Source organism: Crinia signifera, chromosome 1 (assembly GCF_055691185.1).
Source record: "Crinia signifera chromosome 1, ASM5569118v1, whole genome shotgun sequence".
In the NCBI taxonomy this organism is placed as follows: domain Eukaryota; kingdom Metazoa; phylum Chordata; class Amphibia; order Anura; family Myobatrachidae; genus Crinia; species Crinia signifera.
Window position 1 is genome coordinate 137,393,039 of NC_139217.1, and position 18,905 is coordinate 137,411,943.

General features: G+C 43.7%; 1 protein-coding gene across 2 annotated transcripts in view; it reads right to left on the minus strand.

The window, feature by feature from the left end:
• Positions 1-18,905, minus strand: part of INTU (inturned planar cell polarity protein) — a 70,315-nt gene that overhangs the window by 17,796 nt on the left and 33,614 nt on the right. For both annotated transcript variants that reach the window (XM_083174164.1, XM_083174155.1), the window contains exons 5-8: positions 16,049-16,167; positions 11,313-11,402; positions 7,453-7,530; positions 7,022-7,211 (exon numbers count right to left, since the gene is read on the minus strand). In XM_083174164.1, the coding sequence (XP_083030290.1) occupies positions 7,022-7,211; positions 7,453-7,530; positions 11,313-11,402; positions 16,049-16,167 (477 nt within the window). The remainder of the gene's footprint in view (positions 1-7,021; positions 7,212-7,452; positions 7,531-11,312; positions 11,403-16,048; positions 16,168-18,905) is intronic.

Consider the following 18,905-nt stretch of genomic DNA (forward strand, 5'->3'; position numbering starts at 1 on the left):
AATGGGGGAGGCCCCACCAAACACTGTGGTGGTGAAGGGGTTATTGTGACCATCTTGGCCTGGGAGGCTCAGCGGTACTTGTTTCCTAGCACGGCACCACCGATTTTGATTGTATCCATCGGGTTGGAAAAATCGTGTCGATCGCATCGCATGGCAACCAAATCGCATGCGATGCGATCGAACCCAATTTTTACATTGGAATCAATGTAAAAAGGTCCCTGAGACCCGATTTTACATTGATTTCAATATAAAAAGTCCCAAAACCCCCCATTTTAATACTAAACCCCCCTCATGTTTGAAATGCCCCCCCATTGTTAACGCCACCCCACTATTGGCGCCAACCCGAAGCGTGGCGAGCGCAGCGAGCCCTCGAGGGGCGGCGGTACGTGTCCTCTGACCTTTTCATACCCCTACTATCCACGTCGGCGTGGAGTTGATTTTATAAAGTGTGGTGAGCGCAGCGAGTCCCGCGAGGGGACGCGGATACCTTCACAGGTATCCGCATCCCCTCGCGGGCTTCACAGGTATCCGCATCCCCTCGTGGGGCCCGCTGCACTCGCCACACTTTATAAAATCAACTCCACGCCGACGTGGATAGTAGGGGTATGAAAAGGTCCAATGCGTACCGCGGCCCCGCGACCGACGCGATCAACCCGATTTTCACTTTAAAAATAATTTAACAAAATCGCGTTGATCGCGTTGCGGCCCCTTATTAGGAGCCGCGATGGACGCAATCAACCCGATTTTGTCTTTCACCGGCAAATTAGCTGGTGATTGACAGAAAATCAGGTCCATCGCGTTGATTGTATGCCTTAAGTGCCTTAAACTTAAGGCATACAATCAACGAGATGGGCGCAGTGCTAGGAAACAAGTACCGGCTCAGCTACACTAAGTGCCAATATACATATGTTTCACTTATAGGGGATTGGGACTGCCTACCCAGTATTATTCCCTCAGTGGTGCTGTCTATAACGTGCCCTATAGGTTAGTCTTGCCCCTGTATACAGAATCTCTGCATTCACTTCCTATATAGTGGATCCGTATCACTGTCTGGGTCCACATTAAGGTGCTGCACCATGGAGGCCTATCTGCAACAACTCCTTGAAGCTATTCATGCTACAACACAAAGGCTTATCATTAAGCTCGAGGAAACCTCGGAGGCCGTGTTTTCCCCACCACGTGCCCCTGAGAGCTGCGAGGAGGAGATTGTGGCTACTACTCCCTGTCCTACTCCTGCAATTTTGCCATCTCCTAAAAATCAACGGCTGAGAGCAGTTCCCCCCTTATGCAACCCTGAAACATGTGCATTAAGAGCTGAATACACAATGCATCTATATTGCAATCCTGTCTTGTCTACAGATCCTGTTGACAGAAGCGAGATTTCGATACCCAAAATGACTCCTCTACGGTTCTCTGTAGCCTTGGGATTCCGACTTTTGGCTGTCCTTTTACACATCCTAGACTGCCATGGGAGGAGTCCGGAACCCTGTTTTTATCCTCACAAGGCATGGAACGTTGGCCAGACTAATGTTTTCCTAATTGTCAATGAAGCCTTTTTTCACACTAAGTGATTTCTACTATGGTACTTTATTAATATTATAGTTGATGCCTATTCTGTGTTTGTAGCTGTACTTGTATATTATATCCTGTGGGTCAATGTAAGAATATATATGCAATAGCAGCTGCATCCATTCCATTTTACTTTATCTCTTTCTATTTTTTTTCCTTTTTGCGGGAGAGTTGTATTTAGTTTTCAGTTGGGCCATTAATAGATTGTCCTTAATGGTCATGTGTCCCATTATCCTATCTGTTGCCCCAATCTGTCCATACTGTGGTTATCCATCATTTGGGTAGGTGGGTCATTTGGGTTGGAAGGGATTACCTAGTTTGGTACAGTCTAGCTAAGATGTGGTTGTATCTATCCTGCTGGGTCTGTGGGTATCATTAGTCTAGCTAGGGACCACAGGTTACTGCCTTCTTTATTTGGGGAGGGAGGGGTCAACTAGGTTAGCATAGGTAAGATTTATCATAGCTAAGGGAGTAGGGGATAGTTGGTTTAGGGGCTCCAGGTATGCCTAAGTTGGGGGTAGGTTAAACAGGGTGGGGGGTTTTGAGGTGGGTTGTTTTGGGAATTAAATTACATTTTTTATTTAGGGTAGTTGGGCATGTACTGCAATGCAAGAATTATTATAAAGAGATCCATACCGGACAGGAATATACTGGTTACCTTACTCTACAATTTTTGCTTCACTGCATATCCTGCATTGGTCCTGTATAGTTAAGCCCGAATGGCGCCTTCGGGGATTGAAGCACTGCAATCGTTTGTTTTGGAATACCCTGTGTCCATATGCTATGTACATCCTGTTAATTTACCTGCAACCATATACTTCTGATGTAATTGCTCATGTTTGTGTTGTAGCTACATTCTAATGCCCTAACTGTCCCCATATGTATACGGGGTGTTGGTAGTTGTTTGTTAACATGCAAAATCTCAATACAAATTATTGAATTTAAAAAAAAAAGAAGAAGAGGGGTTCTGGATGCTTTGATGTTCTAAAAATAAATAAACGATTCAAAGGGGGTTTTGGGTGGGAGGTGTTATGTTCCAGACCCAGATTGACAGTGTGGTCATTAGAGCTTTGAGGGAGTGCAAGCCATGAAGAGGATAAATACAAAAAGACAATATATTTCCAAAAGCATATTAGATTAAAATACAAAAAGGGCCAGGTATGTAACAATAAAAAAAGCCACTATTAATAGCTCTCCATAGGGCATCTAAATAGATAATAGACACCAGTTCACAAAAACTTAATCACCTAGCAAATAATTGTCAATATTTCTGCACCAATGACAATCAACAAATGGACATCTGTTCCCTGCAAAGTTCAGCATTTCTAACTTTATCCTGCAGCAAGCTAAAATTAACACAGATTATACTTTGCTTCCAAAGAGCCAAACGGATGGATTAATTCCAATACTCCTCTGGCAAGGCCACCCCTCAGCTCTGATTAAGATCTTTGACAAAACGTTTTCTGGATCTGGGGTGATCTCAGTTAATATTCACTAGTTTGAGGTGAAGCATGTCTGTTTCCACTGGAAGTCTTGTAAAAAACACATCAAGCTGCCAAAGAGCAGGTGAAGGAGCCAAGCACATTATTGTCCTACAGGAGAGTACAATCAGTAGGATTTATAGCCAGCTACATAAAGCAGCTACAAGAATTAATGTTCTGCCGTGTAGATACCCTCCGCTGGAGATACATACACAACTTAACTACACATATTAAATCAGCCTTGATGGTTAATTACGGATATTTTTTAGAAGAATAAAATGTGTAATGTGTACACAAGGTACCCAGTGCTAAAGGGGGTGGGGCTTGGCTAATTGTTCCCCCTGGATAATCCTATTCGCCCTGAATGCAGCCTGCTGGACCACAGCAGGTTCTGAAAAAAAAAGAAAATCGCTTTTAAGTAGCCTGCTTTGGCACATCTATCAGAGTTAATACATAAGTCAACAGACTTATCATGGATTCTATGGGGTTTCTTTACTAAGATCGGAGTTCTGCTGAAGATGGGAAGTTACCCATAGCAACCAATCAGAATCTACTTCTTATATTCAGCACCTTCTAGAAGATAATAAGTAGAATCCTACTGGTTGTCCATATCAACATTCTGTCTTCAATAGAACTGCTATCTTAGTAAATAAACCCTGCAGTGATAATGATAGGGCTACCCGTGGTTTTTGCACGGTTTAATTTTCTATGCTAATTAAACTTCCCCTTAAAAAGTTGTACTATATTTTCTAGACTATAAAATGCATTGGACCACAAGCAACAATTATTGGGGCAGATGTATTAAGCCTTAACAAGAGATTAAATCAAGTGAGATAAGGAGAGATAAACGTCCAGCCAATCAGCTCCTTACTGACTTTTTTCAAACACAGCCTGTAACATGGCAGTTAGCAGGTGATTGGCTGGACGTTTATCTCTCCTTATCACCCTTGGATTTATCTCTTGTTAAAGCTTAATACATCTGCCCCAATACCGGTTATTTCTGTTTGCTCCTCTCCTGTCATAATAGCAATAATTACATGGATAACTCTTATTTGCTGAGACAATAAAAATAAACTTACCATCTGACTTTGAATATATATACATTTACACACATGCATACCTATCCATATATATCATGGGTCTTCAAACTGCGGCCCTCCAGATGTTGTGAAACTACATATTCCAACATGCATTGCCACATTTTTTCCCATAAGAGCATGCCAAAACTGTCAGGGCATGCTGGGACATGTAGTTCCACAACATCTGGAGGGCCACAGTTTGAAGACCCATGATATATACAGTATCTATATACTAGTTTAATGGACCAGGACATGGTGCATAAGAATATAAGAGTACAGATGGAGCCCCTCTCATGCTTCCAGGGGCTGGCAATAGAATCACCAGCCCCCAGAAGTTGGTGCTCGCGTGACGCGTTCCGATGGAGCTCCCTGCCGTCTCCCCAGTCCCCATCGACGGTCCCCATCACCGCCCTGAAGCGGAGATGGGCAGGGTCCCACCGCCTACTGACGCTAGCTAATACCAGATTCATACAGAGGAAGGAACGATGGCCTTTAGAGAAGTGATAAACCTCTTCCTTGCCTACAGATGGAGCCCCTCATTCATTGCCGGTGCTCCCCAGAATGTCCCTGCTGGCAGAGAGGGACTCCATTAGACTGGGATGTGCAATCGTCTCACACGCACACGCGTCCCAGTCAGTCGGTGGTACCCTGACTGTCTTTGCTTCAGGGAAATGGGCAGGGTTCGGGGAGGCGGCGGACAACAGTGGGGAGCTCCGTTGGAACGGGGCATGCGAGCGTCTCGTGCAGGCGTGCCCCCTTCCGACGGCTGGCGATGCAAGCATGAGAGGGGCTCCATATTGGCTAATGTTACCTTTCAGTCCTAAACTAAAGCCTCTCATTTTAACCCTTGTGATAGATATCCCTCATTATATCGCCCAGTGTGTACGCACCCAGATGATGCGTGCTCCCGCTCCGTCGTTTGGGTATGTACAGAAAAAGAAGTGGATCATTTAATGAGGGCCAATGCAGGCACCCCACCAGATCCCAGTGGCTGGCGATATAGTCAGCAGCGGGAGTCAATGTGTGTACGCACCTTATCTCTCTTCTCCCCATGTCTTTCACCACACTTTCCTCTCTCTTTCCTCGCTCTCACCATTCTGTACATGTGCAGAACCAGTCTTGCTATATAGCTGACCGCCCCTGTGGATTTGGCAGCTGGCAAAATTCTTCAAAACAGGGGTGCCGTCGGCCCATTTCTGTAGGTGTGACTGGTCCAAGGTCTGGCTCATTGGACGGAGACTTACTGGACTGGGGTTTGTGGATCCTTTAGCCAGTCTGAGTAACCTTCAGCTGACCGGTGCATGAAAAGCTCACAAATTGCTACACTCCTCAGATGCAACAGTTTATGTCCTAAATATGCCGCCTGCGTTTCAATTTTAATTACACGTAATTGTACAGGAGCTGTGCAAATCTATACAGACCTATGTGTTAGTAGGTAGTAAAACACATAGATGTGGTCTGGATTTGGATATTAAAGTTTGCATACCTTACTATAGACTAAACAACATAGGGCGCCATCCTATGCCTTTTGTCCTGAAAAGATACCCTTGAGGAGTTTGGGGGGGTATTTTCATAAAGAGCAATCCCCTTTCTCATTTACTTAAACTGCAAACATTGTGGCAATGTTGCATGGTAATTCTGCAGTATCCAAACTTTGTGCAGTGGGGCGATCAATATCGCAATACGAAAAAACAGTTGCACTGTGTCTCTCACCACATCTTCAGTTATAGGGTTTGATACCAACAGCAAGAGAGATATAGGGGGGAATTCTGTTTCACATGGGATGAACCTACTTATTTATTTAGCACCTTCTAGAAAATAATTGTATCTTATTGGTTGCCCATAGCATCATCCCATGTGAAAAAAGAACTACCATCTTAGAAAATTTCCCCAATAGTGTTTGAAAGCAAAAACCATATAATAAAAGTGTTGTCCTTAATAAGCCTACTACTCTGGTAGGTTGCAATAGGATTTAGAAAGAGCCTGGTAGATATCACTCATTTTATCACCAAAGTGTACGGGGCTATAAAAAGAGAAAGACTAGGTGCAGAGAGAGATAAAGAGCGGGGTGAGACACAGGGGGAAAGAGTAAGGGTTGAGAGACAGAGCGGGCATGGGGAAGAGAGCAGGGGAGAGAAATAGAGAGTAAGCAGGTGGAGAGGACAAGAGAAGAGAGGGTGACAAAGAAAGGGGTGGGGGAGAGAGAGCATGGGAGAGAGAGAAAAAGGGAAAAAGGAGGAAAAACAGGGGGAGGGCTAAAGCTAAAAAGAGGAAACAGACGGTTGGGGGTGTGAGGTGACATGGTGTAAGGTGACGGGGCCAGAGGTGTTGAGACTAGAGGGGGCAAGGTGAAAGGGGGGGGGTAAGGCGATAAGGAGTTAGAGGGTGAGGCAGATCTCGTTCTCAACAGCACCAGTGTGCTCCCCAGCAATGCTGGCTTGCGAAAATCTCGCTGATCGGTGGCAAGATGCTTTCTCCAGTCTTTGCATAAACCCTGATCTTTCCACAAATCTGATAGAAACAGGCTGATCGAGGCCGGAGCCGACATCACAAGCCCTCCCTGAAATCGCTTAGGCACACCTGTGCTTTTCCCGACACTCCCAGAAAACAGCAGCTTACTGTCCGCCAACTTGCAAACGGTTTGCCTATAATCACTGAATTTTGACCGTACGCATGCAAAATCGTTCGATAATCAGTTGAATTCGCACAGCAGTAATCAGGTCTGAATAACCCCCATTGTCAGACATTTTCATGGATCATTACAGGGGTTAAGTGCCATATTTTTTTTTCAGTTGTAAATCTTATTTGATTGCAGTAATTACACACTCATTTAGCCATGTTTTCTAGCAAGGTTTCATATATCTTTCTATTTGTATGAAATATAAAGAGTACCTTGATATCTTCCGGTAAGGACAGCCACCGCACTCCTGGAAGGTTATCTACAATGTGAGAGCTGCAGGCATCATAGAACTGAGGTCCCTGGCCTGCATTTGCACTTAAGATGGACAGCCTCACTGCTCGCTGGAAGAACAGGCTAAAGAAATGATCAAGACGAGGCACATTTTCTGCTTGACAAAAGGCCCTGGAACACAAAAGGCGGCACCAAATCAAAGAAACTACATACAATGCAGTAGTGTATGGGGAAACTTCAGTATGAAAAATGCTGTAAGACATACACTGCATTGCTTACAAAAAAGCACTGTGGGAGGATCTCAGGAGCCAAAGAACTGCCTTGGTAATTAAACTCAATCTCAATATACTTAGCATAACATTCTTTATTGACATTCATAAGACACAACAACTCTCCAATGCTTGCAACCTACCTATCCAGAGAGCTATACATGAACTTTAATGTTCTAACCAGATCAGCCGTCATGTTCTTCAAATGTAGAAGAGAAACTCTATTGATAAAAAAAAACAAAAACAAATTCTTATTTCAGCACCAACGCACATCTTTAAATAAAATAATGTACTGGCCGTGACATTGGCACAATCTACCATCTCTAGTTAGAGTAGAAACAGTTTTGCCAGGGCACGAAACGTTATTGAGGTCAGAAATCAGAAGATAAAGTTTTAACCTTAAAACATTAGGCAATAGTCAGATTTGCGTAGCATAACATTACAAAACAAGAGTGTATTATATAGATTATAAAATATAATATATTTTAACAGTAGTTTTTTTCTTTATTTTAATTTTCTGCACATCTCCAAGTACAGCAGCTATAGAGAATACCAGTTATAGTTGTAACATTAAAACAATTGTATAATTACATCCATTTTCTTTTATATATTATTAATTATAATTAATATATTGCTAAAACTAGATATAAAAAGTGTCAGCAATAAATGAATTAGAGGATACAGGGCCTGGCGCAGAGTTGAACCTACTCATGTTGTGGAGCATAGATCTTGTTTTTAAAGGGGATACGGTCACTAGGTTGACCCTGTGAAGGTCGACATACATTAGGTTGACCACTGAAGGTGAAATAGGTTGACAGGGATGGACGGTCGACACAAGCATTAGGTCGACAGGAGTATCTTTTTTTCAAATATATTTTTATTGAAGCAATACATCTTAAGAGCATTCAGTGTACATATATATAGAAGTTTGCTCAGGGTACAAACTGTATAAAACAGATTACAATATGAATTACAATGGTGTATATATTTCTCCCACAACCCAAATCAACATATTTCAATGTGCCAATAGTACAGGTACCAATAGGTTTTCGATACCCCAATAATACAGATAATTTTTCATGAAAAATATATATTAGATATTTTATAATATAAGAATAATCCATTTCAATAAAGAAATGATCTTATGAACATTAGTGTTCACTCTAGAAATTTTTTAGGGCAGGGTGCTGACCACAGGGAGGGCACATTTTTCAGTCAGGAAGGCAAATTTTAACTATAAAGGGCAAAATTATGCGAGATTATATCTCATCTATCTCTATCTTATTCTGGCAGCACAAAACCGACTACCTATACTAAACTGGCTGTGGTAATGTCACACACTGGAAGGCCCATTACATATTATGCCACACACTGAGATGCTAATTACACATTATGCCAAACATTGATGCCCATTATACATTATGCCACACACCGTGATGCCCAAAATTACACTATAATGCCTATTACATGACAAACACCCATATATATATACCACATGGCATCATTCCCATTACACGTTATGCTAGGGCTCAACAAACTTATTAAAAATTAGGACAATATGGACAGTGATCCAGTATTCGGTTTGCTTGTAATAGATATTTATTATTATAGGAGATTGAATACTGTATGCTTTCATAATGTACATTCCAACAACCTGCAAGAAATTTAACTTCATATAGGAGACTCCAGTTGGAACTACTACAATGAAGTACCAAAAGTCATGAGACCCACTATAGACCAGCGAAGTACAGCAACTAGACAAGGCATTGATTAAACAAGTGAATGGAAGACCTCAGGAAAGATGACCCTCTGGAAAGCTTCCTGGAGCACCGATATTAGTAGATGCAGGATTATTGGCATGAATGCACCTCCCCACGTCCTATAAATAACTCAATTGGGTTAATGCTGGGCAATCTCAGTGGCCACACCATTTGTTTGTACTCCCCAGAACGCTCCTCAAAACAATTCTGGACAACTTGGGACCAATGACAAGGTGCATGATCCTGCCAGAATATTCCATTCTTGTGGGGTCATATAAAGTCCATGAAGGACTGTAAATGGTTACCGAGCACTGCAACATAGCAGTTACTAGTAAATTAAGTGTGCAGGCAGAAAACAGGCCCAAACCATTCCATGTGACTGCATCCATACCATTATGGAACCACTGGACTTTACTGTGCCTTCTTGACAACAGGGGTCAATGGGTTCAGAGGGTCTGCAACACACCCAAACCCATCTGTATGTAACAAATGGAACCGTGCCAGTACTCAAGGGTCCAATTGGCATTTCACAAGCCCCGGTAAAGTGCAGTGTCTAGTATTGTAGTGTTGATGGGGCACTCTGGTAGGTCTTCTGCTCTCATATCCCATGAACCCTTAACCCCTTCACTGGTAATCCCCAAAATTTCTGGGCTATGCCTTAATGCCCAGGCTGGCAAGCCCGGAAAATTCTCGGAATTGCCCGTGATTAGCGTCGGGCAGCACTGCTGAGTTCATAAAGACAAAGGTTAGGTGGACACCGTGTGGGAGTGTCCACCAGGGGGCGCAGAATATGAGTTGGGGGCAGCTGCACTAGCGGGTTAGTTAGACCCGATAAAGACCAGGAAAAAAATGGGGGTCAGAACACAAGTTCTGTGGCAGAGCTGGGATTGATTGGTTTAAAAAATATAATGGATGTTGAGAGTTTGGATGATCTTTACAAACAATTTATATAATTAAACAACCTGTATATACAGTAATCTGTTAAAAATTCTAAAGAATAATACATGATATACACATGAACAATAAAAGAAGTTATATATACATAATAAACCCCTCTGCCTGCTGGGCCTGTTTCTGTAATTTTGAATAAGTCAGTACTGATATGTACAGTTAGTACTTGGTATAGTTACCACTCCTAGGACGTTGGTGTACGGCAAAAAGGTTTGTAATTGTCCTGCCGTTGATTGGTTGGAATGAGCAATGTCCAATGTACTGGGTAGGCCTCCCACTTGTCAGGGGAATGATGTCGAGCCCCGATGGGCTGATGGAAGAAAATGAGCACCCAGCCAATGGGTGATGGATTCTCTCTAGTGTGTGGCCTGGAAAAGATGGTGTAAGTTCCATGGCCACTGGAGGAGTTTCCAGGAGATTCTTCCCAATTTGTGGATGAATATCGGGGATGGGGGGCAGTGATCCCGTCCAATGGAGGGGGATGTGGGGGTATTCCATGATTGGCCCGTGTGGGCTGGGGAAGTGAGTAACTCCCAATTGCTGGGGGTAAAAAATCCTCTTGGGGGGATCCAGCAGAGCAGAGATCAGTGTAATGGTGGGGTCTCCAACGCGTTTCACTGCTTTCCCACAATGCAGCTTTATCAAGGAATCTCTCAACATCCATTATATTTTTTAAAACCAATCAATCCCAGTGCTGCCACAGAACTTGTGTTCTGACCCCCATTTTTTTCACTGCTGAGTTCATAGCTGTTACATTACAGCCTGCGGCGCCGGTTTATGACAAGCCGGGCCACAGCATGTAGGGACGGGGAGCCGGGACGGGCAGCGGCTGATTGACAGTTCAGCGGCACTGCCCGACCCGGGAGACAGTGGTGGGGTTTTGGGGGGGGGAGCGCTAAGAAGGCAGCATTGGCCTGCTGCATATATGTCTGGTACCTCCTATATTGAATCTGGATATTTCCATTGTCACTTATCTGGCATTCCAAGTAAACATGACACAGTAGATTAAGAAACGTTGAATGTCTGCAGAACTTCGGAAATGGAATATCCCATCTGCCGGTAACCCAATAAGCATGCACCACCATGAGCCGCCTAGCTTTTGTTCAAACTGACTCACAAGAGGTCAGATTACAACTGATACAGGTCTGGACAGTTCCCAGACATCACAGCACGGTAGCGCCACCTACCTTTACATGGACATAATGCTACCCCACTACTTATGGCACTTCATTGTAAATATCTCATTTTACAAATTGCCTTATTTCTACAAAAAGCAGGAATATAAATCTTACCTCTCTGCTGGTAGAGAAACCAAGAATAAGTGCTCAGACTCTTTCCAGTACGAAACATGAACCAATTGCTTGTTCAAAATGAGACAGGAGCTTAAACAAAAAATATGAAAAAAATTAAAATGAAGAAACGCCATTGTAATGTAATTGCAAAAAGACAACACAGAAAACCCCATCATTTACCCAGACTGGCTAGATTATGGTAATCTGCTCAAAAATCATTTTTATTGTAGATTCAGTGGTTCATCCACTTGCATCACCCTCCCTAACCACAAGTGGTGAATGAAATATTTGCAGGTGCTATATTACCCCTAATGGAGGTGAAGAAACAAAAAGGATTTTGAAACCACAGAGGACATTGATATATTTGTGCTCATAAGTTTACATACCCTAGGGCCTAGCAGAATATGTGATTTTCTGGCCATTTGTCAGAGAATATGAATGATAACTCACAAACTTTTCTTTCACTCATGGTTAGTGGTTGGGTGAAGCTATTTATTGTCAAACAACTGTGTTTACTCTTTTTAAATCATAATGACAACAGAAACTACCCAAAATGACCCTGATCAAAATTTTACATGGCCTGAAGATTTTGGCCTGATAGCATGCACACAAGTTGACACAAATGGGTTTGAATGGCTACTAAAAGGTAACCATCCTCACCTGTGATCTGTTTGCTTATAATCAGTGTGTGTGTGTATAAAAGGTCAGTGAATATCTGGTCTCCTGAAAGACCCTTGCATCTTTAATCCAGTGCTGAGTCATGGGGAAAGCAAAAGAATTGTCAAAGGATCTGCGGGAAAAGGTAATTGAATGGTATAAAACAGCAAAGGGATATAAAAAGATATCCAAGCAATTGAGAATGCCAATCAGCAGTGTTCAAATTCTAATTAAGAAGTGGAAAATGAGTTATTCTGTGGAAACCAAATCACGGTCAGGTAGACCAACAAGAATTTGAGCCACAACTGCCAGGAAAATTGCTCAAGATGCAAAGAAATATCCAAAAATAACTTCAACTGAAATACAGGACTCTCTCTGAAAAAAAAAGTGGTGTGGTTGTTTCAAGATGCACAATAAGGAGGCATTTGAAGAAAAATGGGCTGCACTGTTGAGCCGCCAGAAGAAAGCCATTACTGGGTTTTTAACAGGTGCATGTAGCATGTTCCAAGCATTTTTTTGTTTTTTAATTTTATATATAAGTTATGATGGTTAAAGTGTGAAAGAGGGATGGGGAGGTGCAGGGGGACAATCTGACAGAGAGGTTGAGGTGTGACAGAGAGGTTGAGGTGTGACAGAGAGAGATGCAGGTGTGACATGGAGGTGCAGGTGACAGGGATGGAGAGGTACAGCAGGACGGAAAGGTGCAGAGTTACCAGGGGGACTGGGAGGTGCAGGTGTGACAGGGGGATGAGGAGGTGCAGGTGTGACCGAGGGATGAGGAGGTGCAGGTGTGACAGGGGGATGAGGAGGTGCAGGTGTGACAGGGGGATGAGGAGGTGCAGGTGTGACAGGGGGATGAGGAGGTGCAGGTGTGACAGGGGGATGAGGAGGTGCAGGTGTGACAGGGGGATGAGGAGGTGCAGGTGTGACAGGGGGATGAGGAGGTGCAGGTGTGACAGGGGGATGAGGAGGTGCAGGTGTGACAGGGGGATGAGGAGGTGCAGGTGTGACAGGGGGATGAGGAGGTGCAGGTGTGACAGGGGGATGAGGAGGTGCAAGTGTGACAGGGGGATGAGGAGGTGCAGGTGTGACACAGGGCAGAGAGGTGCAGTGGTGAAAGGGGGACGGGGAAGAGCAGGTGCGGGGTGTGACAGGGTGGAGAGGTGCAGTAGGGACAGGGGGACTGGGAGGTGCAGGTGTGACAGGGTTGAGGAGGCACAGGAGTGACAGAGGAGGAGAGATGCAGTTGTGACAGGGAGGTGCAGGTGTGACAGGGGGATGAGTAGGTGCAGGTGTGAGGGTGGAGAGGTGCAGTGGCGACAGGGGGACTGGAAGGTGCGGGTGTGACAGGGGGACTGGGAGGTGCAGGTGTGACAGGGGGATGAGGAGGTGCAGTTCAGACAGGGGCACGGAGAGGGGATGGGGAGGTGCAGAGTTACCAAGGAGATAAAGTGGTGCAGTGGTGACAGGTAGTGTTCATTCTAGCACCCGCCATAATTGAAAACCCATGCAGTTCCTCTTCCCTGCCTGGGGTGTCGCTGTCTGCTTTGGTGTTTCTAGCAAAGGTCTAGTTTGCATATCAGTGCTGATATACAGACCACACTGTGCTAGAAGCACTACAGCAGACAGCGACTCCCCAGGCAGGGAAGTGGAACTGCATGGGTTTTCCAATATGGCAGGTGCTAGAATGAACACTAACAGGGACAGGTCTAGGTGCAGTGATGACAGGGGGACGGGGAGGTGCAGGTGGGACAGGGAAGAAGGGAGTGAGAAATGCAGGGGTGACAGACCAAAGTAGAGGTGCAGGAAAGGAGGGACTATTTAAATGGATATCACATTACCCTAGGGCCCCCTATCTTAAGTACCCTGGGCCCTCCAGAGCCTTCATCTGGCTCTGTCGTATCTGTGGCTGGGCTGTCCACCGCCGGGAGCTGCTACAGGATGGGTGTATGCTGACCCTGGGCACTGTTATGCAGCGCCAGCCGCGGGACCAGAAGCACAGCTGCTAGTTGAACAAGGCACAGAGGTATCCCAGGAACCTAAGGTCCCTGTGGGAGTGCAGTAAAACAGAGCATTCTGTCCACAAGCAGCCCATTCCAAAGCCACAGGATGATCAGGTTAGTAGTGAGTGACTACAGTGGGGTTAATCTGTTCAATTCTTCAGTGTCATCAGAAGACACCTTCCTCCACACCCCCCCCGACGGACCCTAACCATACACCTCCCTCGCACCCATACCCTAAATATACACCACCCCTAACCCAAACTTAAACTATACATCCCCCATAGACTAACCCTATCAATACACCCCATACAGACCAAACATTCACCCACCTGCAGCATAACACCACGCATCACCCTCCACCCAGCCTAAACCTAAACATACACCCCCCCCACAGCCTAACTATACACCCTCCTGCAGCCTATAACCCTAACCACACACACACCCTGTAGCCTATAACATTAACTATACACACATCCCCCTGCAACGTAAACACACCCCCCCCCCCATTATTAAGGCTGCTCCAAGATAATTCCCAGGCTGGTTTCCCAATAATAATTCTCAATCTGCCCCTGGCTGCTGCCGCGCTAGAAATCTCCTCCCACTGACAGTGTAAGCTACTAGCGTGGCAGCATGTGGACACTCCCCCCTCAGCCCTGCAGTCTCCATAGCTGTGCTGACATGCGGCTCACCTCCTATGGTTTGAGCGGCTGTCAGATATTCCACAAAAGCATGCCTCGTGCTATTCCACAAAGCATGCATCCCTTCTCCCCCTTCCCCCTGCCACTCAGTTGCCCATCCCGTGAGAAAGGTCCCTGGCGTGGGACCGAAACGTTGGGACCAAACCCAAAGGATTCTTTTGGATTAAATTCAATAATCTTTAAGATTTTTTGGGAGAGTGCTCTTTCCCCAATATGTGGGGGGGATCTTGTATTTATGTATGGACACAGCCTGATCTGTGCTCCTTAAGGGCACCGCATCCAGAACGATCGGTGAGTGCGGGTGCAGGTTTACGGTCCTTGTAAAGTCAAGCATCCACAACCACTCAGGGTTTGCAAACCCTGAGTGGTTGTGGATGCTTGACTTTACAAGGACCGTGTGTGCTCGCAGCCTGGAGAGTATCGGAATAGCATACATACATACATACATACATACATACATACACACCCCAACATGTAGGCTTATCGGAATAGCAAACCTGTACCACTTAGTTGGTGGTGCTCCCAGAAACAATAGTTCCAGCAAGTTAGATAGGGAAATCTCTACTGAGATGTAACTAAAGATAGACTTTAGATCTATTCTGGGGCACACTTTTATAACAGTGTGCCCCAGAACACACATATAGTGTATCTTTCTTTACATCTCCGTAAAGATCGCTCTACACAGTAATGGAGGAGCCATGGAAAAGAACGCATTTCACAGTACAGTTCCCCGGCTTTCACTTAAGGCTGTAAAAAAATTGCTAAGTAACTGAGAATGTGACTTTAAATGGGACCTAGCAATACACAGAGGCCCTTATTCAGATCTGATAAACTACAAATTTGTTCTCAAAATGGGCAAAACCATGTGCACTGCAGTTGGGGCAGATGTAACGTGCAGAGAGCGTTAGATTTGTGTAAGTTATTTTGTTTCTGTGCAGAGTAAATACTGGTTGCATTATTTTTACACTGCAATTTAGATTTCGGTTTCAACACACCCCACCCAAATCGAACTCTCTCTGCACATGTTACATCTGCCCCACCTGCAGTGCACTTGGTTTCGCCCATTTCGAGAACAAATTTGTACTGCGATCAGATCTGAATAAGGGCCATAATACACAATGTTGATTGGTTCATAAACTATACATGCTGCATAAAACTAGCACATTAGTTTCATTTAAATGAAGATGTAGAGAAAATTCAGTTCTCAGTTAAGGAATAAAAACCAAAATGTCTGAAGATGCTAAAGTTTGCAAATGTTAGTAATTTCGAACTTCGCAATTTCCAGTACAGATGAAAAACTGTATATTCCACAATAGAATGTACAGTACTGGCGTTTAAAAAAAAAAAAACAATGCTTGAAAAAGTTTTTCAAACTTACCTAACAATACATGCTCCTGTAACATTCTGCAGCATATCACTTAGTGTTAGAAATAATCCTCTTACGCTCTTCAGCTTGTGTGCGGCTTCAGATGTGGGATACTGGTAGAAAATTTCCTGCTGTTAAACGAAAATGTTTTTGAGAACGGTTCACATTTAGTCACATTAAATGATATTGTTAAATATTAGGCAGAATTTTAGCACTTTGTTTATAAAAAAGTCAGCAGAACAGTAGTAGGCCTACTTGACACAGTTGATTGTAAATGCAAAGAAAATGCTACTTTGGATCAGACTTGTTAGAAGTGTTAAGGTGCCCATACACTGTAAAATTGCTGGGTGCGATGAGATGCACGTTCCCATCACACAGCTCAAAAAGTTTGTGCTGCACATACTTAGATATCATCTCATTGCAAAACCTATGCGATGCAGTCCAAATTGTATACAATAATTGTACTTTGTATGGGCACCTTTTAGCTGTGTACACACGGTGAGATATTGGCTGATGGCCAATTTTGACTAAGCGATTTTGACTAGATGCACAATATATTTCAGTGGTCAGGGAACAGTGGTAAATTACCCCATATGGGGACAAAATGTAATTCCTGGGGGCAATGGATGGTCGCGCTGCCAAGACACAGCTGGGCATGCACGGCGCTGTAATTAGGAGGGGCAGCCAAGTGTCTCCTCCGGTTCCCAGGATTATGAACGTGCATGTGAAAAATTTTGGAATTTTTGTGTATGTTTGAAAAGGATACCTCACAGCCAGGAGGAGAATTCTCTAGTCTGGCTCTTGCAGGCTTTTAATAAAGAAAGAAAACTATTGATATGGCGTTTTGGGTTATACAATATTTGTGAAACTCTTAATCTATCTAGGGCGCCACTCCACAATTGTCTATATACCTTGTGTGTCTTCCCTTGCCAACAGGGAAGTTTATGGATAAGATTTATAATCTTTTAAATTAAGCACAAACTAGGGGTCTGGAGATATATTATGAGAATATATATATATATATATATATATATATATATATACACATATATACACACACACACACACACACACACACGTGTTTTTTTTTTTTTATATATACAAAAAAAGGTATAGATAAAACTTTTACTTTACTCAACATATCTAAAGTATTTTAATTTTAGCAAAGCAAATCATGCAGTAGTGATCATCATATCACATTCCTTATCCAAACATGTTATTTCTCCGAATGACTGTGCAGGCATCAACGTGGCTTGGACCAAAACAGTGAAGACTCAAACCAGATTTAGACACTTCAAAGGCAATGCCATTCCCACTGTATTATCCCTACAATCTACTCTGTGTGCTCAGCATATCCCCAGTGCTATATTGAAACATTGAAGTTTAAAATTAAAACAATAAAATCACTGGCATATGTTCTTATTCGGGAAGCCAAATTTCCATTACCCACAATATGGTGTTTGGAAGCCGCAACATTTCCATCTCTTTTAGTGTTTATAGTATATGTGATAGTAGATACTTTTGCATGTGCGTAAAAAAGAAAGACTAAAAAGAACCATTACATGCTTAACTACAAAAAATTACAGTGCAATTATTTTAGGGTAACTGGCACCTTCTCCAAAGTCTAAAAACAGAATGCAAAAATATAGGTTACTTCCTTGTTAGAGATTTAAGCCATTTATTTAGAATAATGTTGGGGTGTTTTCTTCTTTTAAATAACACAAAGAGTATGTAGTAGCAAACATTTCCTATTGGTTAACATGTCACAACATTCTTTATTTTGAATTCATTATATTTGGGATATATTTCAATATTTTTGCCCTTCAATAAATACCCCTTTCACTCCAGAAAATTCAAGGACTTACTCAGGAATACAATCCAGGGATCATGCAGGGACATTACCGGGTGGACCTTTCACACCAGCCTAGTCCCTGCATTTTCTGGTGAGGGGGAAGAGAAACCTGAAGGCATCAGCTCCCGGGTGACCACAGTGCAGTGCCCGTATATGGAGCAGGGTACCGGGGGTCACCAGCCGCCATTGAAGCGGCTGGTTTGCTATTCCGCTGCCATCACTTTCCGCCATTCCACAATGCAGCGGGGTGGTGGTGTCGCCAGCAGGGAGGCAGAGACAGGCCAGCCGGGAGACGACCCAGCACCTGTATCAGCGGCTGCCGCACGTCCACCTCCCCAGGAGGCAGAGACCGGCAGCTTCCCCAGCGTTGATTCTGTTCTGCCGCTGTGGGGGTCTAGGACCCCCCACACGGGAGAATAGCCCCCTGTGGGTTAGAATTGCAACTGTCAGGCAGTACAACAGCCAGGATTCGATGTACTGATGGCTGGGATCCCGACTGTCGGCGAGTCACCTGGCACCCATGATAGCAATGTGTGTTTTAAAATGCAATACATAGTCATCGATTTTTTTTTTGTGTGAAAACAGGGCTATAAAGTGAAATATGTAATGTTAAGAAGCATACGTCCTGCTACATTAAAGTCACTTAGATATTGCCAGGAAATTAATGAAATCATTGGCAAACCAAGTGAAAACAGGTATGTGGATGCAGAGGGCATGGAACACAGTTTAAAAACTATTATCCTTCGTAATAAAATAAAAGAGCCACAGAAGAGAGATAAAGAGCCAATAAACATAAATATATGCGCCGACGACCATCTGATACTGAATACTATAAAATATTTTTATTTATATTCAGCACTTATTGCATACATCTGTAGAGCACATTGCCAGCCAGTAAGTCTTAGAAGTACTCTGCATAAACAGTAACCAGCAGGCAGATGGGATTTATTAACAGATATATGACTCTAATTTAAAACTAGTGGAAAAACGTACATATGTAGGGAGCATACAGTTGAT